Source organism: Seriola dumerili, unplaced genomic scaffold (assembly GCF_002260705.1).
Source record: "Seriola dumerili isolate Sdu_G_001 unplaced genomic scaffold, Sdu_1.0 BDQW01000147.1, whole genome shotgun sequence".
NCBI lineage: Eukaryota > Metazoa > Chordata > Actinopteri > Carangiformes > Carangidae > Seriola > Seriola dumerili.
The window spans coordinates 3,252,336-3,277,938 of record NW_019174402.1 but is presented as its reverse complement, the minus strand read 5'-3'; the positions used below and the strand labels follow the sequence as shown (position 1 = coordinate 3,277,938).

Genomic DNA, 25,603 nt, shown 5'->3' with positions numbered 1-25,603 from the left:
TTAGCCTGAGCAGCGAGGCTATCCCGGGCAAGAGTGGACTCTGTGTTCAAGGAGAGTCATATTTACAAATCAATACAATATGACTTTCATCCGTCAAAATGAAAACTGTTCCAAAACACCAGGAAGTCTAACTCTAAGGTCATAGATCAGATGATTCTGGGAAGCTCTGTAAATAAAGGCCCAACTGCAGCTGCAGCCCAACTGCTTACACCTCCTGTGGCTTTTCCCATCCTACAAACTGAATAAAAACTTGGACAGAAGAAAAGTGTGTCATATGTTTGCAATTGACAAATAACAGATAAAAAATATATTGAAATAATTCAATGATGATGTATTTGACAGGGTGGGAGAATGTATATGGCTTTGACATGACCTGTATCCGTAACGTGGCGATGAAGGAACCACTGGTGGACGTGGTGGACCACAAACAGGTGGTGACCAACTCCTGCTTGGTGAAGGTTAGTAAAATGTTGATCATATTTTGGCTGCAGGGGAGAGAAGGCCGAGTTCTGTCATAATATCATAAAGTAGTGGGCTGTTAACTCCATCATTCTGTGACCAAGATACACACAGTACACAGTAGTAAACTCTGTAATGGAGACTGTAATGGCTGTTTTACTATGCTCCAACTTCCTAGACCACTTAGTCTGCAGGGTATCTTGTTTTGACCCGTGTTACACAGAATTAAATCCAAGCTTATTGTGAAAACCCAATGTTGTTACACTTGAACAAGGGTTTATATGTGTATACAAGCATCAAAGCAGGTGATCCAATCTCACATCTCAGCCCTACTCTACATACTGATGGCGGTAAATCCGTTGGATATCACACAGTCAAAAACTTTTATCGATCCAAACTGTGCTGACCTCCTATTAGCGCTGTTTTATCCAAAGCACTGAACTGTTTTACGGCATAATCACCTCTCGTAAACTACAAATAGTGGGGCAGATAGGAAAACTAATTGTGCCTTTTATGACTAAAGCATGAAAGTTTCAGCATATTTTTGCAACATTTCTTTATTACAATCATGTATGTCTTTGCCAAAAGTGCACTGTAAACACCTAATAAAGATGCTGCTATCACCATGTAACATAATTTTGCTTTGGGCACCAGTTTTGCAGGGGAACTGAAAAGTCCACCATTTCCTGGTGTTAATGTAGCTACAGCTTGTTAAAAACATTGACAACTTCTGCTTTTTGTTCCATGGAATTACATGACTAGCTAGCACATTGGTGAAAACACTCATCAAAAACTAGCATGCTAGCTTGGTCTGGACCACACTCATGTCCAAGGGGTCAAATCTGAAATGCCTTTACATCTGTGTTTTATGTGTTTATTTTATAGAAACACTGAAGAAAGTGTCATGCTTTTGTCATAAAATGCACAATAACATTCCATATACAAGCTTATCTTATCTGCTGCACTAAACCATATAACTGTATTCCCACACTTTACAGCAGAATGCAAAAGAGTAGCAGTAAAGACAACAATCTCACCACAAGATCACTTAAAAAGTGGCTGAAAGCTCCATGAATGCACCTCATGGTGAGATCAACATCATCATCAGTACTGATTATTACCAAGGTGCTAATGGCACACACACATTATCACCCCCATTTTATGATGCCAGTCCACTTGTCACTTTCAGAGAAAACTAGGCCAATAGTAACTAATTACGAGTGATTACCGCGTTGAGTGTATAGTCTCAGTGTATTATAAATTGTTGCGGGGATGCTGGCATGATTTCAGTGGTCAAAAACACACACAAACACACACATACACACACACACACACACACACACACACAAATTTTACTATAACTACTCACAGACACTGATTGATAGCTAAACATATTGTGTGACATGCTGCGGCCCCAGTCTGACCTTGATGTGTGGCCTTTGCCCCGTCTGTGCATCTCACTGTGTGGATTAGACTGATCTGCCAGCTGTGCCATGCATGTCAATAGCAGCCTGTCTAGTCGTCCTGATTGTGCTCCTTGTCATACTGACCTTCTTATCGCTGGCGTTGATTAGACAGCTCTGGCCTGTCTCACCTCTGTCCTGGAGGAAAATTGCTGTGCGATCGTGACAATACCTCGACTTCCACGTCTTTGCCGCTGATTGCTGATTGTTTGTGTTGTCATTCATATCAGTCAGACTTTCATTTTAAATGCAGTGAGAAATTGCATTAAACTTTTACAACAATTTTACCCTGCTGACAAGCTTTATAGTCTTTAAATGGATTACTGCATGACCTCATTAAAGGTGTACAGCCCAGTAATGGTACACATAGGACCAGTGTTATTACGCTGCTGCTTGAAACTAACAATACTCAGTGAGGATCATTACCCAGTATAATCCTGCAGAAAATAATTTATTTAACATTAACAACCTGCATTATAATACTCTTTAAATTTTTATTTTGCCTTTAGAGTAACTGCGAGAGGGTAAACGTTGCAGCGCATTACATCGCTGTATTAAACTTTGAAATGTGACTTTGAGAAGTTTGTACTGCATGACCACAGTAAATATCTTCAAAACGTGTTTATGGGAGTAATTATTTTTTAAAGACAGCAGGGGGAATCTGACATTAATATTGCATGTTTTTATTGCCAACAAACATAAGGCTCATTCCTCCACAGCAAATGTGGCATCTGGCACCAAAAGCCAATGAGCAAGCAGCGAATATCTATTAGCATCGACGGTACATGAAACACGATTATCACACCTCTGCCTACATGTTTACCCCGCAGTGTATGGTTTCAGGTGAGCTGCCCCCCCCCCCAAAAAAAATAAAAAAAATAAAAAAGCTAACATGATATGTGACGCAGTGCTGTTCATGACAGCAAACCAGGGAGTAGAACAACATGTTCTTCTCTGAACATGGCCTAGAGGGACGAGGAGGTATCAGATACCCTGTTAAACTGGCTGAAACCAGGGGACATACACATACAGTATTTGGCTTGTAAACACCATACATGAATAACGTGCAGTCCGACAACAGTGTTCCCACAAGCATGACTCCTTGTCCCACCTATATATAAGGGTTACTGGCCTCATTCTTGATGGGTATTAGGATCTTGGCACAGTCAGAGTGAGGTTTAGTGGTGACAATATATTTTTTCGCAGGTGGAAGTTGTACTTTACTTCATGTCGTTCTTTTGGTCTCCTTTATGTCTTGTACATGACATCACAAATCTTCTGGATTTGTTTCTGCACCAGCAGCTCTGCAGAAGCATCATAGCATTAGAGCAGTATTTTCTCAGCTCAACTCTTTGCAAGAACGCAAACAAGAATATCCTTAACGACTTACACTGTCAGACTTTTGTTTATGTAGTCCAGACGTGTGAGAACAGGCCATCTCTTTACTCTTTCAGGAGGTGGACATCTACACAGTGAAGACTGAGGACCTCTCATTCACCTCATCGTTCTGCCTTCAGATCCAGAGGAATGACTACATTCATGCACTGGTCACCTACTTCAACATCGAGTTCACCAAGTGTCATAAGAAAACTGGTTTTTCCACCGGTAAGATGCCTCACACTTTCTCATATGTTACAGCTGCATCCTTAAAGATGCATTAAATCTATTTAAATGACAGTAATGATAATCTCAAACTTGGTTTAAAGAGAGGTATGAGTGAAACTTCAGAAATAAAACAGCGCCCTCCAGAGTTCAGAGTCTGTATCTTGCTGAAGGCCACTGACAGTACAGTAGAGTGGATACTTTACTGAAGCTGTGGCTGCTTTTGGCTCCACATTAATGAACTGTCTTAACCTCAGTTTGAGAGAGAGTGTCCAAAGGTGTCCAACATCACATCGCTGTTAATTTTGGGATACAGTTTCCTACTGGTTGCAAGCACTTTACAGTATACACTTGCTGCAGGGGAGCAAAATGAGGGAACAAGGGAGGATATATTGTTGGACTTTTATGTCCAGCAATGTCGGCATTTTAACATTATTACTTAACACTTAATGTGGGAGCTAATACTCCCGGGAGCCTGAAGTACAGTCCCCCGGTTCCAGGACAGCTTCATTAGTTACTTGCAGTATCAATGTAGCTGAAGTAAAATGGGAGTAACAGGCGCAAAGCATGACAGTGGCCCAACAAAAATCCAAAGCTCATTCTGTTTCATCCCGGCCTGGGTGGCTTTCATACTAATAACTAACCTTGTTAGCTGCTTACTTCTCCTAGACAAGAGAGAGGTAAGAAGTCTGGCTATGTTTTGAGTGAATTCACTCTGCCATCTTCCCTCGAGATGATTAGAAATACCTCTAATCATAGATGAAAGACAGTTTTCTGATGTGGTCCTTGATGAGGCTTTAAAGGCAAGGATCGCCATATATCAGAAGCAGTTCAGATCAGGCTTCCTGATGAGATCCAAACAGTGCTGGATTGGAGTGATTTTGTATGGCTGGCCTCCGAGCTGATGTGTCAAAATCTGTGTGTGACTGACATCTAGTGGTGTTGGAGTGAACAACATCTTTGAAAAAAATACCATATAATGAAATGAGATGTCAAGGAGAATGAATCGCTTCAAATGCTGGTTTGAGCAATTGATGTTTTGGCCCTCTGGTATTGATAACTGTGTGTAACCACTGAATATTTGCTTTCAGAATAATGCCATCACCACTTTCACTTAAAGAAATATATAAAAAATCACCTCCTAACCTCAACATTTTCTGCCCTACCCACTTCCACTCTTTCTGTAAGTTTGTCTGTCAAGCAAGGTTTCCAGTGTCAACCCTGAAGAGTCTTTGACTGCCAAAACTTTAAGCTTCGGATCTAAACTTGCACACAAAGAGCCAAAGTGTTTGATTGATTCCCCATACAGTCAGACTCTCAGCCAAGGGGAAAAAGGCAGGTAGGGGGTCAAAGATTACAATTCATGCTGGACAGTAGAAATGCCATCTCATCTGCTGAATTAGCATAAGAAACACATCTAACCTGTCAGTGTCTTTATTGAGCTATGCCCATAAACCTAGAGCCAGGCCTGTGCAGCAGCCATGCTGATTGGCAGGCTCTTTTATCTATGGACTCACAAAGAGCTTGTGTATAAAGGCAGAGCCACCAATCTGCCCCAGGACAGCTGGCAGAAATTGGATTTAAGTGCTACTGACCTTTTGAATCGTGGCCAAGCGATCAGTGATGGTCAGGCCACTGGGGAATGCGCACACTTGTTTTGGGGCTTGGGTTTCACGTTGTACCCACCTGTGTTTCCAGGCATACATGCGCGCACACACACACACACACACACACACACACACACGGACAGATGAATGCACATAAGGTAGCTCAACAGACACAACGTGAAATGTTAATGAAAGCAGATTGACTCGAGCAGCAGGGGAGAGGTCAAGAATGCAGTCATGCGTTTTCTGCCTTTGACTTCAGTGCTGTCATAGTGAACTCAAGAGGAGATGCCTGTTCCTCACAACAAGCACACTGACTATTCTCTGCCTCTGCCCTTCCTCTGTACATTTTGTTTATTCTCTTCCTGGCATTCACCATTCACGTCAGATAGATAGGAGACTGTATAGGTATAATTGTCTCTCCTCATTGGCCTCCTGACAACCTGTCCAACCCCCCCCCCCCCGCGCCTTCTGCCCAGTCTATACTTGAATAGACATCACATCCTTGGCCACAGTAAATGGAGGTTAACTGGGTGGAGAAATTAGGCCTCATTGACGTATTTGCTGTTGCTTTGCCTCTGAGACATTTAGTTCGTTTGTTGCCAAAGTTTAAAACTTTGTTGGTACAACTTTCTTATAAGGCAATCTTTGTAAGAGCTTATATTGTAACTAATGGCCTTTTAAATGGTTAATAAATTGTTTGGTATTTCTTCATAGATCAGTTATAACCCATTAATGAGAGCAACTTTTGTGTTGTGTGGCTGCAGAAAAATACAATGGTGCTATTTAGTAATTATGCAATCAAAAATGCTGGTAATCATTAATAAATACTCATTGGTTTCTCAGTCAGTACTAAATATGACATCTTTATTAAGCACCTTTTTTAAAATAAGCCATCATATCTGAAGTTATAGATTTCAAAAAGATGATTTTGATCCAGTGGCTTATATCTGATCTGTGAAGCATCAGTCAAGCAGTGCACGATTTACTAGTCTTTGCGAAAAGTTCTTATTACATACAACTTCTAAACCTTTATAAAGGCTGCCTTAATAGAAAGTGGTACAGTTTTTGCGAAAGATTGAAATGGCTGGGGTTAATAAAAGTGTGTTTCTGTGTGTGCGTTTGTCCCAGCTCCAGATGCTCCGTACACCCACTGGAAGCAGACCGTGTTTTACCTGGAGGACTATTTGACGGTGCGGAGAGGAGAGGAGATTGTTGGCAGCATTGCTATGAAACCTAATGAGAAAAACATTGTGAGTATTGCACACGCTAATGTTCATATTGTGTTAGTAGTCGGCGGAATTATAACCAACACTAATGATAATGGAATCTGCCTTTAAGCATCTGAGTATGTTTTTTTTTAATATATATATATAGCTAAGCGGCTAAGAAATGACTCATTTCCTGAGCTGCGTGCCCACGGCAGGTTGTTTCCTCCTCGGTGTTGGATAGCGGTCAAACAGGCAGCAGTGCTACAGTGACTTTCAGACAAATAGCAACAGAATCTATTGTTGACTTTGTCAGTGTCCTCTCCCAGCCCTCTAGGTGGTGCCTGACTCAAACAATCTGTGCTTATTTAATACCATATTCTGCTGTCAGGTCAAAATACAAAACCAGAGAGCACTTTCTCACCTTACTTTTTTTTTTTTCTCACTTATGGCTACATGTTTGCTCAATCATTACTTCCTGTTTTGTTCTGAAAACCATTTTTAGTCTTCTCTCTCTGTTTCACTTGCAGCGTGACTTGGACTTTACCTTCGAGCTGGATTTTAAAGGACAGCTGTGTGAAGCAGCCATATCGCATGACTACAAGATGCGTTAAGTTTGACTGCGGGGACCTCGGTGCCCCATCAAGTACAACCCTTGAGCACCAGAGGGAGACAGAGACACTCCCATGACCACAGACAGACACACTGAGTAATGTAAAAGGGGCCAACAATAAGAGGGAAGACCAGGCCAAAGACCAGGCAGTAGGTGGCCCCACTGACAATATCACCATTGTCACTACAGTGTATGATGAAAGCAGGAAGTTACTGATGCTGACTGTTAAACAGTTCTGAATGTAACACTGACAAAAAAAGAGGTCAGGAATATTTTCTAGTCTCGATGAATGTTATAGATTATTGATGTACGTGTGGTGTGAGATGGAGTGATGTACCTGTGTGTTTTGTTCAGTATTAATTTTCCACAATGACTTGGATCTTAAGGAGGGAGAGTTGGCATTTTTTAAAAAAAACAGTAGAGCTCATCCGATGAATTACTGTATTGTCCACATTCTGTTATAAATAGATGATGAATTTAAGGCATAGTTCTTATGTCATACTATGTACTGTAGGGAATGATTGTCAGAGAAACATTCTAATTTATAGCTGTGTCAATTGAGCGATGTTGGAAAATTGACAACAATCGAAAACCACAGCCAAGGACAAACCTGCGTAGGTCAGTACTGTATGTGTAATGTGAAAGGTAACGTGTTTGCATAGTCAGTGTACTAGTAGCTTTCTGTGAGTGTGTAATAGAAGGTGTCGAAGCTCACAGTGTTGCACAGCTTGGACTCCGGAAGTTTGAGCTGTGATGTTGACATGCCAATAACACACCTCCCCCATCCTAAATGCCTTGACCAAGTGCCGAAGTCTACCCAACTCTTTTCCGCACTGATGCATTTAGCGGTTTTCTATAGTTTCACGTATGGATAATAACCAAACATTTATTGGTTTGAGACTAGATATTACTTAAAAACACAAGCCATGAAGCTTCTGTAGTCTACATCTGGACATAATTCACGTTAAGCACTCTAACCCTAAGTATATTATGAATTCCTTTGTACCTGGACGTTGTGCTCCTTGACATGGCTTGTTTCTAAGCCTTTTTAGCCAGTGACTAGCTCTGATGTCAGATAACAAGGAAGTACTTGTAAGAGTGAGTGTGAAGATGATGAAAACTGGAGACCCGCAGTATTCCTGTGCTGATCTTTATGTCTAATGAGATCAGGAATCATGTTTCCTGAGCCATTTATATAAGCTTCATGATGTGGATTTGGAGTTTACAGACAGTATTGCAGTCTCATGGTTTACTGAAGCTGATGAAAAATCTTTCAACTTCACCTATGCTCTTACTAATGTCATTGCCAAGGTACCTACTGAAGGAATTTCTTCAATCAAGACATATAGATCTGGGCAAAGACTACCTGAAAATACTTTTAAAACATAACTTTAATGTTCCTAGTATTAGCCTCAAATATCTACAAAGGATTACAATAAAAAATACATTTTTTTTTCTTGAAAGAGTTTAACTCTTTTCCAGATTGTAACTGTGTGTTCTATGATATTGTCCTGTCCAGAAACAGCCAAGAACCAGCCTCTGTTCTTATGTCGTCTACAACATGCACAGCCCCTACTGAATCTTTTCAGGGCTGTAACCAAAATGTACAGTGTGGACACTGACTGTCATTTATAAAGAAAGCAACTACTGCTGATAACAATCAACAAAAAGTGCAGTCTCAAACTGAGCGCTGCTTTCTCTGAGCAGAAAGTCTGACTATTTCTGTTATCCTGTGCATTTTGCAGGGCACCGGCTGGTACAAAATAATAAATAAAAAAAAGCAATACAATGTTAAGAGTCATTAATACTTACAATCAACTATACATGGTAAGTAATCTTATTTATTTAGAATAATTGTATAATTGTATTGAAAGAGCACCTTTGGAATCTGTCCACACAAACACGACGGAGCAAAGCTGCTCTAATTAAACACAAATCTAGATTGCCATATAATTTATAAATCATAAAGATTCTAATAAATTGGCATGTTGATTCCACATGTATTACTTATATTGAATATGTTGTTTCAAATATTGTCATGTCAACTTGAAAAATTGAATAAACAGCAATGTCCAAACTCATGTCACCGGGTGATGCTGTATAGCTTATTTTAATTTCACTGTACCAGGAACAGATGAATAAGTCACCAGGTGCTTTACATATAATATACACATAAACAAGCGTTTATTCATTTGTTTTACGCTAATTACATTTTTATATTTACATTAAAGTGATGTGCAAGACACTGGCAGTAGTGAAGCACTATTAGTGATAATAGTGCAATATCAAACAGTAAAATCTGAACGTTTTACCAAAACTTCTACAACTGTGACCCTCCTGTAACATACAGATAACATAATTTACTTAACATGTTACAGTGGCACTATTTTATTAAAATACTTGGCACTGAGGCAGATTAAGGTGACATGAAATAAATATTTTGTGCACTCTACGTCATTTGGTCTGTACTGTCTTCTAACTGTTAAAAAGCACAACACAGCTGAGCCAACTTCCCAGCCTAACAACCTTCTGTACAACAAAAACAACACAAAATTATAATTCACTTACTGTACAATTTACAGAGCGGACAAAATAACACCTGTAAAATTTAACACTAAATATAACAGCCCGGGAGGAAACACTACATTTGAAGCTCATAATTTTCATTTGAAGTCCACAATAATTTATTGTTTATTCAGTGGAACTACATTGCTTCTGCACTGTGCTGCATGATAGTTAGTGTTTTTGTCCACCAGGTGAAGACACCTGTACAATATTCATAGTTTATACTGCATAGCCAGTAGCAGTGCCACATAACCACGAGAAATCAAATAACCACTGAATTAAATTAACACCTCTCTGACATAATGTCAACATCAGAAGCTTAACTAAAGTAGTGATAACTGCACGGCTGTTTGAATATGCATTACATTTTACAGTTGTTCAGGTGACTATGTATATATTTCATATACAGTGGGTTCCAAAAGTTTGTTGTCTAAGGCATTTGGACCCCACTGAATGTGTACAAAAATTAGAAAAGCAAAACAGCTAAAAATATTACACATAACACTGAATGACTATATTAATACATACAGTAAAAATGCCTTTGGAGGCTAAATAAATATTTGAGAGTTACAGTCAGAATTTGAGAGAGTATTCAACATTTACAAAATGAAAAAATCTTAGTTTGATTCCAAAGGGACAAATTTGTTCAGTTATTTTTACCTCAAAACCTCAAAGGGAACATTTGAACTTTTCTTACATTATTATTAATGTTTATATTATTATTTTATTAAATCTTCATAAAATATAAATTCAAGGTTATTTGTAAACTGCAAATACAACCTTGGAAAATCATATAGAGTAGACTGTTATAATAGTGCAATAACATGTGTGACACGTCACAGTATATATTCTGATGTTGGGTTTACCCAGACTGCTACAAGGCTGAAGAATAGGTGAAAAGCTGACATTTAAAATAAGGTTCCCTCACTGATACATGTGGTCACACTTTAACATTGTGTATGTGAGTAAAGGGTAGTGCTACTGCGTATGTGTTTACTGTTTGACTGTTAGCAGCAGGATCTCTTCTTCTCTGAAGGGATGCTGACCAGCTGGACAGTCTTCTCCTTCTCTCTGTCCTCTTGTTCTTTCAGAATTCTGGAAAAATGTAACAAGATATAAACACATGAAGCAGCGATGACAGGACATCCTAATGTGCATCATAATGTCCTTTGACCTTTGTACACACTCAGCTCTGAAAACTGATGTGTGTTTTGTGGCTGCAACTGCTACTGCATCTCAACCTGCATAAGTTGTATCAGGTCTGCATGAACCCTGCAGTGTCATTTTTTCACTGAGGGATTAGTTGCAGCACTTCCTGCTGTTATTTGTCATGTAGCAAACATTGTAGAACCATGATGTCAGGTCATTTGCAACAGCACCGTGTGGTTATTCGATGCAGAAATGCCAGTGAGAGCAGATTACTGGCAGTTCTAGCAGTAATATAGATTAAATAAGGGACTTGTGCAGCTTTCTAATGCAAAACAATGAAGCACACTGCACCACAGTTTGACAATAGGTCTGTAATTAAAGAAAGTCAGTGACATACACACACACACACACACACACACAGACAGAGGAAACAATATGGTGCACATAATCACATGAACATTTGATTTTGCACTTCACACCAATTAAATTGTGAACAATACCAGATATTTTCACTTGTGAGTAACTGTTTCCTGCTGTGCTCTACAGAACCAGCTTACAAGAAAAGGTCCTTTGTGCCTCCAACACAGCACAAATTAAACATTTGGCTCTCTATGAATTGCCTTATTTCAGCGCAGAAATAATCCCACTTTAAAAGCTGTTCAAGCAGACAATTGCTCCATATTTAGACGAACACAATTATTGTTTCTTTGTTTTCCTGTTGCATAAACTCACTCACACACACACACTCACACACCACACAGCTACATGCTCACCTGGCTAAATACACCATGGACTCCACCACGTTGTGTCCGGAGCATGCACTACACTCATAGAAAGTCATTTGGTAGTCCTGAAAAAGAGCCAAATGAAAATGATGACTGTCGATACCACAAAAGAGAAAGGCTCCTGTGATTAAAATACACTGTTTGTCTGACCAATTTCAACTACACACTGATGAGTGTAGGCCTATCAAGAAACATTTAAGTAAATTCACAGAGTTCTTTCCAGTCTCCATAGAAACTACACTGCACAACAGAGACTAGAGGAATAAAAAAAATGAACAAAAGATGAAGATAAAACACCCACAGAATTATACTGCCTCCACATAAAACTCTATTCAACAGTAATTGTGTTTCTTTCATTTATTACAACTAAAAAAAGCACCACTTTATGACTCTGGTCTGTAACTGACACCGATTTGCCCAGAACTTTGAGCCAGGCAAAGTAAGACAGACGCACAGACCTTGGCTAGTCTTTCACCCACTCTTTTCTGAACTTGTCTCTCAATCTCCTTGTCTGTTTTGTTTCCCAAAAGCATAATAGGAATGTCCTCGCCTGCACCCTCCTATAAAGGAAGAGAAGGAAAGAACACAGAACACAAGGAAATTATCTTTAGAGAGTCCACTGTGGTTAAAGGACGACTGTAGTCCACCAGTTTCCCTGTTGCTCTTTGTTCCCAAATGGAAAACCAGTCAGCAGTGAATAGACACATCACTGTTAATAGATACAGCAACTGACCTACATTTGTCTTATATTTTCTACAATATTATACTGTGGAAAATATTCAACATACACCCACTCTGTTTCTTAGAGAGCTGATTTCAGTCTACTGTAGGGACTCAAAATAACACAGAGACTTGAAGCAAAACAATAATCATCTGCTCAGTATTTCTGTGGCGAATGTTACTGTGTCACCTTTACACTCGTCAGCCACTGTCTGACAGCTGTGAAGCTCTGCTCAGCTGTGATGTCATACATCACAATCACACCGTCAGCCTTGCGAAAGAATTGTTTGGTGATGCTTCGATACCTGCAGTGGGAGGAGGAGGAATCAGGCAAAAGAGGAAGTTATGTTATCACTAGTATATTAGAAAACCCTGAAAAACCACACCTTTCCTGTCCTGCTGTGTCCCACATCTGCAGTGCCACCTGGCTGTTGTCCACAGTTACTGTCTTTACACTGTAGTCTATACCTGCACATACAGATAAGAAAATCAACAACAAACATCATATATATTTCTATGACACAAATGAGTATAGAGACATGTGAAGATATACCAAATGGAAATGTACACAATGACCTGAATGAGCTAATCCTAACAAATTCTAAGTGTGAATATGTTCATATAAAATAATGCTCGGATCAATGGAAAAAATTAAAGAACTGAAAATGGAGGCTTTTATTGATGAATACAACACAAAGTGTGCTAATTCTAAACATAATCAAAATTAAATCCTAGAAACAGTTGTATGTTTTAAAAAAGAGCGAAGATTTATATTCTTTACATGCAAAATCGAAAATATGTGATCAAAACAAAATACTTCACTATGCTCAAGGTTGCAGGACCAAAACGTGATGCTTTTTTCATCTTTCTTTTCAGTGTTAAAACCATCAGGTAGAATAAAGTTTTTTGTAGGCAAACACATACAGAGTCTGAGGTCAACCAAAGGGCTAGCTGTTTTGATGCCTTTGCTCACAGGAAGTGAGTCAAAGCATCAAAAACATTCATCCCTGTGGTTGAGCTCAGACTCTGTATGTGTGTGTTTGCAGTGTACAGTACATACCCACAGTGGCAGAAGTGCCAGGGTAGAAGCAGTCATCACAAAATCGTCTAAGTAGGGAGGTCTTTCCTACACTAGAGTTCCCCACTAGAACGATCTTGAAGAGGCGATCAGGAGGCGAGGGCCTGCCCTCATCCTGGATAAAGAGAGGAATGATGGGAGCAGATATTGGAAGAAGGTTTTAGGAACTCCCTTTAAATAATCAGTCAGGTGGCTGGCTCTTATTGGTGTGAGGTAGGCTACAACAGGGTAATGATTTCTCTCACTGAGAAATGTAACACCTGTCTCCTTCCAGTATACTACCTGTTTGGAAAGGCTATTTTTCCAATAAACAAAAGAAACCCATTTAATGACTTACAGTAAATGTATTAATGTAGTATTTCAATGTTGATAACAGAATTGAAACATTATTCTATTATTATTATTAATATTATCTATTATTCTATTCTTACATGCAGTATATTACTTGATTCTCAGTCCACATGCTTACACTTATGCTGGTCTCCTTGCCAACAGGCTGACCCCTTGGAGATGTGGGGGTTTCCCTTTTCTCCACATTTCCCTTTGACTGTTGCTGCTGGGGAGAAGACGCACACGGGTAAATGTCACTCATCACTAAGTCTATATTCTCCTCACTGTCAGTGGCTTCCTCTCCTTCACTACACTCCTGGAGAGGAGTTTGAGCCTGACAGTCATTCTGGAGCAAGTGTGGGAGGTGGTCTTCTTCGATGGAGATGATCCTCTGAAGGTGCCCTCTTTTCTCAACTGGGAAAGATGGCTGGCATGACTCATTGGCTAGGTTCTGCCTCATCAAGCTGGAGGTCAGCTCCTCCTCATCCCCACTGCAGACACAAAGTAATATTACAGCCCACATGACTAATGGAAACAAAGCAGATCCAATACATCTGATAAAACCAATAAAGGCATGAGCAGGCACAGCACATACTGTGACTTAAGAGAAAAGTAATGAATGTGATGGTTTACCTTTTGAAGAAATTTGTGTTTGTGTGTTTCACAACACTGATTGAAGGCCTCTGCTTTAAATATGGTGTTTTCTTGGAGTTCTTTGGATTCTGCAGAAATAAAATATGACATTTTAATTCATATTGTGGAATAAGATTCAGGGTTGAGTCAACATTTTTGGATTGCTATTACATTACATTTTTTCTATTCCTCACATTTTTAAAAAGAGGACACGAGGTGCAGAAATGAGAATTAATTTTGCTATGATGAACGGCACCCACCTGATAGCACATGTCCCTTTCATCCCGTAAATGTTTGTTCATTTCCCTGGATACAACAAAGAAATAAAGATACCGAAGACACTGTGAGAACCTTCTTTTTATACTATTGAACTATTACACAATTTTCAGCATTGTGTGACAGGCCAAAGTCACTATCAATTATGCTGTTTGCTGTTGTTCCATTTTTCTAGCCATAATGACTGACAGCTCTCTCTCAGGTTCATAGCGACACATCTCTGCATGGCTAATCATGACATGATGTCAGTGGTGTAAAGGCTGTAGGATAGGCTGTAGAATGAGGACTTCCCAGGTGGGAATCACTGTCATTGATTTTGAAGCAGATCATTTCTGAGAAGGAGCTTAAATGCTCATCAAGTCTTCCTTCTAATTGAGATTTTAAGCTCAGTAAGCAATCCGTCCTGCTTTGTGCTGTGACCACTGCACTAATATGAGGTGAATTACCCACTGAGGTGTGATGATGATGATGATTTAGTCTGACCAATACTGTAATGATGTGGCACCTATAAGTAATATGTCACAAAAATAATGAGACTACACCAGTAATATCTATTACAGGGGGAAGATGCCTGGTATGACCTATTCTGCCTCCCTCAGTTAAAGGTCAGAATCATCCTCAACCCTCATCCCCACAAAATAACATTACTCAAGTTAAGGAACAAAACACTTTCTCATTACCCACTTTTTCAAATTTGTTGAGTAAGCTTCCCAACTCATCATATAATTCAAAGTATAAAAAGGAAGAGAAAAACATTACAATTACAATATCTAAGCCGTACCTCTATTTTTATTCTGATCATACCTCAATAGGTCCAGTTGTTTGAGGAGGCTTGCTCGCTCCCGCTGCAGTCCCTCAGTCACTCTGTAAATTTCCCTGTGTTGAAAAACAATGCATCCTTTATTACTAATGACTGTGACTAAGTAGACACAGTGCGTTGAGTGGTTACACTTTAAAAACTGGCAAGAAAGTATAACCCAGAGCAAAGAAAGGCAAAATGATGAGTGATTTAATAGGATACAGACACATGCTCTTTTCTTGCCTACTCGTGGTATCACAGCATTTGAAACATGAGACCCGTCTTTATAACAGGATGTAGATGGACAGTACAAGAAAATAAACCTCTGAGGAATCATAAGAAAGAGACACACAGAAATAATTTGTGGGTTACAGCAACTCAGCATCAACACGTAAATGATTTCAATAGTTTTACAGGTGGTGAGAACAGAAACACTTGTGAAATGTGAGAGTCAGTTGATACTATTATTACACGCCACACAAATTTCAAGGTAGCTGTTCAGCTCTTGCTCACTAACAATATAAATTGTGTATGAACACATTGCCATGTTTACTGCCTCTCTATTTGTTTGAAGCAATATAATATGATTGCATCCTAACCATTAAGAAAGAAATAAGAAACAGAGAGGCCAAACAATCAGGCCTGGAGATATAAAGAAACCTGAGTAACTAAGATTAGCTACAGTATAACTCACATCTCCTTCTCCTCATGAAGCCGTGTGGACTGCTCCTGCAGCAGACTCAGCTGCTCCTGTGCCAATATCAGCTCTTGGCTGGTGTGCTCCAGCTCCCGCGCCAACTCGTCATTTGTCTGCTTCAGCTTCACGTTCTCTACTTTGGTCACATGTTGCTCGCTGTGAAGGTCCTGACACTGAAGCTCCAGCTGGAGACAGACCCAAGGTCAAAAAGGAAACAAGAGAAGTGAAGACATCTCAGATAAGATACCTAAATACTTTTTGGATAAGCCAGGCATTGCCTCCTTGATCACATCAACATAAATAAAATCTGTAACATTTGAAATGTATTTCTTAATCTTAAATCCCTGTGTTAATCTTAAATCCCTGTGTTTAGGATGACAGAAGTGTCGGACGTGGGCGACTCCTAGTGGTACACATTCACAGTGTGATATCAAGACACAATACAAGTTGGAAGCAGCTGACAGCTCTTTTTCAACAAACTAAGTACTTTTAAAGCTGTGCCAGCAGTTATACCACTGTATGGACCACTGTTCTCCACAAACAGGAAACTTAGTAAACACTTGGCAAGCAGCTGACATATTAATTAGTGGTGTTAAGGAGCTGTGAAGAGAAGAAAAGTCCTTGTTGGCGTGACCAGAATTCATTTCAGTTCACTAATTGGCCTTAAAAGCCTGACTGTAAGTCTGTAAATAAAGCTGTGACAAAACCTATTAACATCTATCAGTACCTATCAACACAAGCTATTGTTGCTTCTGCAGAAGAAGCTCATTGGAGAATCATTGGTTACACTGTGTTTGATATCAGTTTGAAAATAACAACACCATATAATTGAGGATTAAAGGTTAATGCTGCTATACTGAACATATCAAGTATATCAAATTAGCGAGCTTGGTCTCAGTCTAGGGGGTAAACCCAGTGATCCTCTGGCTATCATTTGGTATAACTAAATACTTCCAATTCTCATTGATGTTTTGTATTAGACAGTGTATCAGAGTTTGAACATGTAAGAAAATTTATCTGAGTATCAGTAAGCATTGGGCAAACATATTTATCATTGTGTTTCAATGGCATTTCAATAGGTGCATTGACGTTAGAGTGGTATTTAATCACTTTATTAGCTTTTTTACAGCACTGTGTTATCTGTCATCTTGTTTAATGTGCCTCACGTGTGTTGCTGCTCTGACAGTCTGACAAAATTTCCTCATAGGAAAACTGAAAGAAATCAGTGTGCATGTAAAGCCATAGACTGTGAACACTGCAGTGCACTCTGGGGGAAATCATTTTGATAGATCTCACTCACCCTTCTCTTATTCTGGAAGAGCTGTTCCAGCTCTTTCTCTTTACTGGACAGCTGCAGCTGTAGGTCTTGACTCCGAGACAGAAACCGCTCATAGTCCTTTAGTCCAGTGATAGAAGAAGGAGGGAAGAGGCGAACAAAGCGAAAGGGTGAGAAGGAAGCAGATGTACAGTATTTGATAGAATTAACAACAAAGTGAAAAACTTGTTTGACATTACTAGCAGCTGTTTACCTGCAGCACAATCCTGTCTTTTTCATTTTTTATTTGCTGCTCCATTTCTTCATATAGGCGCTGGATCTCATCATCGTGTGTTGCTGCTTTTCTGTATGGATAAAATTCAGACGTGATAACATGCTATGTACTGCATTTACCTCACATAATACATGTTTTTGAAACAACTGCCTAGGTCGACACAATTTAAGTAATCTTGTTTATTTATAGAGGTGAATAATCCCTTTGATATGCCCTAAAAACAACAGGTCTATGAAAGCCATCATTCAAGAGCACAAAGCATGAAAGCAACTTCTGATGATGATGATGATTTGCAATGATGTAACTTCAGAGTTCATCTTTAGTCAGCCAAATACTCCTCAGTGGAGACATAAGAATTCAATAAACCTCTAATTATCTCTGAACCTTCCACACTGTCTGTTATCCAAATACACAAAGATGCCCCGCCCTGACCTCTTGAGAGCGCTCTCCATCTCCCTCTTCTCCTGGTTGGCCTCTATGATCTGGGATGTCACTCTGGCCAAGAAGTCCTCAAAATTGGATAAAAGGTGTGGTTCATCCCGGCGCAGCTGGGCCCACAAACTGCGCACCTCAGCAGGACTGATGGGACAGAATGAAGGAGCAGGCGTAACTAAGTGCAGCATTGCAGTCAATTTCTTTAATGGCATTTGCAGTCTTTGTCACAGGGTTTCACTCTGAATTGATGATCCTATTTTAGCATAAAAGTAGAAAAAATATGGTGAGGACATTGGTGGAAATTATAGCACAATTATAGCACAATCCGACACAATCACAAACACAAAGGGTAGCTCAGCTACCAGATTATAGTGGCATTTAGCAAGACATGATGTTCTTTGCCTTGAAAAATCAATTAATCTTCACAGTATAAACAATCTGGCACTAGTCATGACTGCTTTTCTGTGTTCCAAGATCTGCTACCAATACACTCACAAGACAGCACGAGTAAAACACTGGATATAAGCAATGATTTAAGTTGTGAAATTTGCATTCAAATCAGTTGCAAGACATAAAGAACAGTGTGATGACAGAAATGGAACAATGATGTAATTATCTTTCCACAAGAAACGGTGTAATGTGGCTGAGAGCTATGATAAGGTAAGGAAAATCAAACAAATCCCTAAAAGCCTTTTCAACAGTTACAAATACTTATCCTTAAAGTCTGGCCAGCATCAATATCAGTTAGTGGTGCACAAACTGATCTGATCTAAAATGTCATCTCAGGCTCTAACCAGGTGGGTGGAAGCCAATAGGATGTGTAAATCTGGCATCCACCTCCTCTACTGTTTACTTATATTGAGTTGGAGTTGTTTGTTAAAGGTGAGTCTAGTCATGCATTTCATAAGATCCTGTTATTATATATTTATATCTTTCAGTCTAACAAAGTAATGTCTAAACAGGCCTCAAGGAGAGTTACTAATGACCTGTATGAAATACCAACGCAGAGAAAGTTCACAGTAATGATTTAGAAGCCTGTGAAGGTGTTTTAAGGGTGAATGTTTTCTAGAGGTAAAGCTTCTTCAGATTTAAATAGAAATTTCAATGTTTCAAATGCAACATTATCAAAAAAACTTGATAGTTTAAGTAGACTGTTCACAGAGGGAGCACAGGAACAGCTTGGTGGAAACTGCCAACTCTTGTGTAGTTTGCACAGCTGATTACAGTCTCAGGCTTAAAGTCTACTGTAGGAAATGTTGACAAAGTGTGCAAAGATATGAAGTAGACCTACCAAGGCTCGCATTTCATACACACACACACACACACACACACACACACACACACACACACACACACACACACACACACACACACTACTCACTCTTCAAAGACGCTGTTTGCTCCAAGGCTCTCCATTAACATGCAGAAGTGTTTCTCTTCTTCATCCTCGTCTCCTCTTGCTCGGCTCTCCTCCCAGTGGGTCTGGTACAGGACCTCTGACGGGCTCTTACAGGGGTTTTTGTCCTCCATGCTTTCCTCTACAGAAATCTCCCGGCCAAATAAAAACTTACCTAGAAAAATCAAAAGCACAATCGAAACATCAGATTACTGATGACACTGGAGGCATTGTTACAAGTAGAAACAGACTGTAAACGTACTAAAGCCTGAGGAGAACTCATCGAGGGTAAGGAATCCGTTGCCGTCGGAATCGAGGGTATCGAATACGTTCTCCAAGTCCTCTGCACTGAGAGGGAGCTCGCCGTTCAGCCTCTGTTTAACAAGACACAAAACACAGCTGCTATTGACAAGAACAAAGCCTCAAGAACATTAACTAGACTGTAACTATAACAACTGCTACTTGAGACTCATAAGGACAGTCATTTGTGCAATGGCGATCATGTGCTACAGAGCAATTAGTGGTAGTCCCCAATAGTTTTAACCCTTGACGGTCTAAATTAGAGTAAATTAGCGCTAATAACACAGGACGTGAGTTATATTCCAAATAACCTCTTTCTAACTCTCATTTCAACCAAAATGTTTAATGCACAAACATGCATCCTCTTCAGCATCACAGTGCTTCACACTCATATAGTTTAACACATTTACACCTGGGAACTTCCCAGTGTAGTTTGTCTTCAACCCCTGGGTAGCTCCATTGGAACAGATGTTGGCTCAAGTGAGCCCTTTGACAAAAGATCCAAAGTAGATAAATAGAGATAGCACTTGAAAGGAGTGACAGCTGCTCCTTCAGTAATCCAATGTGAGACCCTCCCAAAAAACTGTGTGACCATGACAGTAACTGCTGGACCATTTAAAAAGCCAACACAGACACACCTCTGTAAGCAGCTTGGTTTTTATATTGTGTTTACACTGCTGCAAATGTTGACTGAGGCAACCCATACAATCCAGGGGAGGGACAGGGAGAGGATAGCATCAGTGTAAGACTATCTGCTGTTCTTGTGAAATGTGTTATCTGGGCAGAACATATCCCTTATGTCAGCAAACAGTAGAAGTAAAGCTTGTAAAGCTTGTCTGTTGGTGGTCATGGTGTGCAGCAAATTTTAAGCTGTGAAGATCCAACAAAAGATATTGTGATAGTGAAATAGTCTGTGAAAATACTGTGTCAAACAAATGTAAGAAGTACCGCTAATTTAGCTCATCTAGAAGCTTCGGCCAACAAAAGGAAAGTGTAAAAAAACTGACAGTAACAGTATCAACTGCTGCTACAGTCTGTGCTCTTCTATACAACCGGTTCAGTGCACCACTGTCCTGGTTGCCATCTAATTTCCAATCCATTATCATAAACACCAGATCAAAGCCTCCCCTCTATGTATTTATGCTCCTCGCAATGAAAGCCTACAAGTGCTTCATCAAAGGATTAGCTGTGGCAGGGATGAACATCTGAAGCACAAGTGAATCTGCACAATAATGTGAGTGGAGGAGTTGCGTGACAAAGCTGCCGTATGGCTCACTGTGTCTCGGTCTCTTTTATGCTGCTTTGAATAAGGTGCACATGCTCTATTCGTGTCCTGTTCAGAATCATTAATGAGTGCACAAACCGTCCCTGTATTTCATGTCCATTCTGGATAAATGTTATCTCTAAAAATGAAGAAATGTGAATGTAATTCGTTGTACACTGTGGATGCTAAAAATCAGCGTTGATACTTGGTGATTAGGCTTCTTCACAAGTTACTAAGTTATAACAACATGTTTCTATTACTTTGCAGGGTAATATGCCACTATATTTAATCTATGCTAACATAAAATCAAAAAGTTCTCCAATTTTAATTACTTGTATAAAACAAAGATCAGTCCTCACACTATTTTTCAGAAAAAAGAGCTTAATGGGTCCAGACACAGCACATATCATTGTATCAGTAACCTCACCTGCATGTCACGTCGGGTGATGAAGCCCTTGTTTTCGATGTCACACATCTGGAAGAACTCGTGGGTTTTCTCCACGATAGTGTTTTGTCCCACATCCCCATTCTCATATTTCCCCTCCTCTTCGCCGCTTCCTTGCCTTTGCCATGCAGTCGGGGCCACCGTGGAGGTCGTAGTATTGGAGATGGCACAAGGAGCAGTAAAAGCTGCCATGGTATTTATGAGTCTGTTGATAGAAGAGCGTTTCCCGTGTCCTTCACATGAGCCAGGTACAGAGAGACGTGTAGCGGAAAAAGATCCTGGAGAAGTCGAGCTTCAGGCTGCTGTACATCAGACGCTTTCACCAATGTCACAGATTGCCATCTCTTAGCAACCACCTCTTTAATTAGTCGATGAAACCTAGGAGAGAGATAGGAGTAGAGTCTTCAGTTTAAATAAGTACAGTCTTGCCCATTGAGTACAGCTAATAACAACATTCTAAATGTATGTACATCAAATAGTACTATTTAAACCTAATAAATCAGAAAGATAGTTGAATAAAGGATATAGTACAGTCTCCAGCACATTAAGAACACAATAACACATATGTATTATTAGCAATATTATTATTGTTAACTAAAATTAATGAAATAATGAAAAAACATTTTTGTTCATTGAAAAAAAAAAAAGCTTTATAAAAATAAAATAAATAAAAATAAATAAAATTATAGAGAAAATGTCTTAAGATTTGTGTTTGTCAGTTCATTTCATACATCAGCCTACAGTATTTTGGGTATGGGATATGAAATCTATGTTCCAGTTTTTTAGCTGTGCCAGATGGATCAGTACCTTCCAGATGTCTGGCTCACAGTGTACAACCAGTACATGTAGCACCTTAGGCAAGTGCTGGACAGTCCAGTTCATTTTGAGTTGGTTCTTCTAAATAAATGGAACCTCCAGTGTGTGTGGGGTTTTTGAGTGTTTTGTGTGAACTTAACTGAAGTAAACGAGCAAACCTGCTAAACCTAAAACTAAACTGAAACTGAAAGCAAAAAGTCAAAACAAATTAAAAGTAAAAACTGATGAAAATTCCAAAACTATTATAACCTTGATTATGAGATGAAACTTAAGAGAATCTGATCAGTACATTTGTGTTGAAAAAGGGCATGTTAATACGCTTGTAATTATACAGCACCTGTATGTTTGCTCTCTCTCTTTCTGCCACTCTTTCACACACATTATCAATCTGAATTTTGATATAACTAGAGATGCAATATTAAACATGGCCCACTGTGTGCTGCACACCTAAAACAACTGCTGCTCTTCTACTTCACTTCAGGTACGGCTCTTGCTGAGACTAATGTCATCTGACAAGTAAAAAGTAAAGCCAAAAGTGAAAAGAAAGTTGTGGTATGACGAGGAGGGGTCCTGTCTGCCTGGAAATATTGACTGATATAACTCACTTAGTGGTGGGTCTCACGCAGCACAGTTCTTTGTGCACTGGTTTGGAAGACTGGCTTCCGGAGGCTGCTGTGCATCATGAGTTGGCTCAGTCGATTCATGAACAAGAGCATCTGACATCTGTGTGTGTGTGTGTGTGTGTGTGTGTGTGTGTGTGTGTGTGTGTTGACCCACGCAAATATAGACATGTGGGACTGGTATAAGACAAACAGTGGAAAAAAAGTGACATGCATGTGGGCAGGTAGAAGGCCAGGAGAAAATATGGGGTCAGAGACATTACACACACGTGCACAAACCGACTATAAGCCCTCTAACTTTGCTACTACTACAAGTATAATCTATATCTTTTGCTTGTAAATCTTACTATCTGTATCTCTCATTTCTAAAAAGCTGTACTGAACCTATATATAATAAAATCAACTTTTATCAATCAATTTTTATGTTTATTAAATATTTCGATTAAAACATTTGGTTTGGCGTAAACATTTATTGTTGTATAAGTGATGTGGACTTTATGAAATATTTGCTATTTCTGAATCTGTCATGCTTGTAAGTGTGAGCCTGCACATTGTGCAACGTATTACAAGCATGACAAACTTCACGAGGGAAGTCACCAACACAAAATAAGCAACATTCAAACTTTAAGCAGCTGGGGTTTAAGAAAGGGAACTATTGCTATTTGGACAGAGTAATGTAGTGTTAGACAAATTCTAATACATAATATTTGTCTAATCTTTACAGACTGTTCCATGGGCTAGAAGCCAAACATTTACGGCTCCTTTGTTAAAACTTGGTTTAGTTTGTTGAGACAGGTGGCCAGTGACCTAAGATTACAGCAGAAGGATATCAGACAAGAAAAACACTCAGATGCCGTTTGCCAGGATACTTGCCTTGACACAGATACTACAAGAGAAGGACATTTTGTCAAGAGACCACACCTCGCACATGATTTATTGCTAAACTGTCTGCATGTGTAGTGTTGAGTTAGTACTCATTCACATATTTGGTCTAACTTTACTAAACTGCGGTCAATTATAAGTTTGGGGAATAAAATAATATTTGCATTAAAAAAAAAACTATGTCTCATTTTCCTATGATCTATGGTTGAATGTTGGAGCTCACCGCTTTGCATACAGTTACCTTATCTGTTTTAGGGTTTGACCTGAAACAGCTGTTAGAGCTACTGCAGTTTTTACCGGCTAAGCACAATGAGTTCAAACAGAAACTCAAACTGTGTTTAACATGACGCAAATTAATGGAGCAGTGAAATCATAGTTATGAATAATCACTACATTCAACAGGCTATACACAAATGAAATGCAATGTGCTCAGCAGATATGAGTTTCTCTTGTCTATTTGAACACACAGGTGAGTGGCTGTATTTGAAGTAGAAACTGACATTGTGGTGAAGACTACAGAGAAACAAATTTAGGTTGTGGTCTATAGCTGTGACCACACCAGCTTGAAAAATATCACCATTGCACCAAGTCTCTATTGAAAACAATAAAGAGTGACAAGTTCAACTTTCTATGGCATAATTTCTATTATATATCTGCCATCTATATATCTGCCATCTCTCACTCCTGCCTGTGTCTTCTGCAGTCAAATATCAGTTTGGTTACCGTTTAAAAATGAGACAACTACTGAGTAAAAACCAGCTGTAATAACTCACTGAGCTACATTGCATTCATTATTTCCAAAAATGAACAGTGTGCATAGATTTGCTCAGATGAAAATTGATTTTAAGTGTCTGTCTGTGAAAACAAATGACAGGGCTGTTCAGAAAGCATGAAACGCTCTGTACATGCTGCCTGTTTTGTTTGAAAAAACTAGAGTAACTGACGGAGCTGCTGTGACACCTGTCTCTTCAACTCACCTTTAGTGAAAAAGGTATGTTACGTGTTCATGTTGTCGCACACTTTTTTTTAATTGCATTGTTTTGCTTTTGTTAGACGATTCCTAACTTCAGTGGGTCATCGTTGTGTCTGTCTATTGTCAAATCGCGCAAGCTTTTCATAACGCTATGGGCTGCAGTATCGTATCCAACCCAGCACAATAAATCTGTCGAGAGATGATGCACAGAGGGTATTAAGTTTTACCCAAATACTAATCCGACTACACATCTGTCTGACATGCTGGAGGTATTTCAGGTATAACAAGTCAAGTCGCCAAGTTCCATTTCCTGGAGAGTGGTCACGGCGATTTTTCACATATGACAAAAATCATCAGTCATGTGCAGCTACCGGGGGTCACCCTTTAAATAACTGTATACCACCAAGTTTCACCTGTCAAGTGCTTACTTGTTACAACAGAAATGTCATAAAAATAATACAAGTGCTTGCATGTAAATATTATATCAGCAGAAGGAGAACGGCATGTGACAAGGAAAACAATAGTCAGATGAGGGCCACAGGTTCCAGTTTCACAAAACACGTGTAACAGGATAAAACGTCCACTTCCTTCCCTATAGCCACGCTTTTTATTCTATTGTGAAACTTCCTATGACAGATAAAGCCTCTTTGACATTGTGCTATTACACGTTTTACATAAACTCAAAGTTAACTTTACCCAGAAAGGACTTCCCTAAAACACCCAGTAGATAGTAGTTGTAACGTCAGGCTAACGTCAACAGCAAAGAGCAGGCTGTCAGGGTAATTAAGCTAAAGTGCTCACTGGTGTAGCCAGCGGCCCAGCAGGGAACAAAAGTTGGTTACGTACCGGTAAAAGTGAAATTCAGCTCGGAGGAATTCATTGACTTGCTCTAACAGCCTTATCCGCTTTGTGCGAAGTTCTCTGTTTATAAGTGTCAA

At 39.5% G+C, this 25,603-nt stretch overlaps 2 protein-coding genes across 7 annotated transcripts in view; one reads left to right on the top strand and one right to left on the bottom strand.

The window, feature by feature from the left end:
- LOC111225191 (protein arginine N-methyltransferase 8-B) overlaps positions 1 to 8,851 on the top strand; it is a 23,346-nt gene extending 14,495 nt beyond the window's left edge. For all 4 annotated transcript variants that reach the window (XM_022749915.1, XM_022749914.1, XM_022749912.1 and 1 more), the window contains exons 7-10: positions 343 to 458; positions 3,377 to 3,527; positions 6,263 to 6,384; positions 6,870 to 8,851. In XM_022749915.1, the coding sequence (XP_022605636.1) occupies positions 343 to 458; positions 3,377 to 3,527; positions 6,263 to 6,384; positions 6,870 to 6,953 (473 nt within the window). In that variant the 3' untranslated portion in view covers positions 6,954 to 8,851. The remainder of the gene's footprint in view (positions 1 to 342; positions 459 to 3,376; positions 3,528 to 6,262; positions 6,385 to 6,869) is intronic.
- Positions 8,850 to 25,603, bottom strand: LOC111225190 (ras and EF-hand domain-containing protein homolog). 3 transcript variants are annotated; one of them, XM_022749909.1, is made up of 18 exons: positions 25,512 to 25,603; positions 21,357 to 21,752; positions 19,628 to 19,739; positions 19,351 to 19,540; positions 17,967 to 18,113; positions 17,514 to 17,604; positions 17,285 to 17,380; positions 15,982 to 16,169; positions 15,293 to 15,364; positions 14,473 to 14,518; positions 14,213 to 14,301; positions 13,719 to 14,070; positions 13,232 to 13,364; positions 12,558 to 12,639; positions 12,362 to 12,476; positions 11,910 to 12,011; positions 11,440 to 11,516; positions 8,850 to 10,612 (listed from the first exon to the last, which is right to left on the bottom strand). In XM_022749909.1, exons 2-18 carry the CDS (start codon positions 21,564 to 21,566, stop codon positions 10,525 to 10,527), a joined length of 2,190 nt encoding a protein of 729 aa, XP_022605630.1. In that variant the 5' UTR covers positions 21,567 to 21,752; positions 25,512 to 25,603; the 3' UTR covers positions 8,850 to 10,524. The 3 variants fall into 3 exon arrangements, with proteins under 3 accessions (XP_022605630.1, XP_022605631.1, XP_022605632.1); XM_022749910.1 differs by having other exon boundaries at positions 11,931 to 12,011; XM_022749911.1 differs by lacking the exons at positions 11,440 to 11,516; positions 11,910 to 12,011.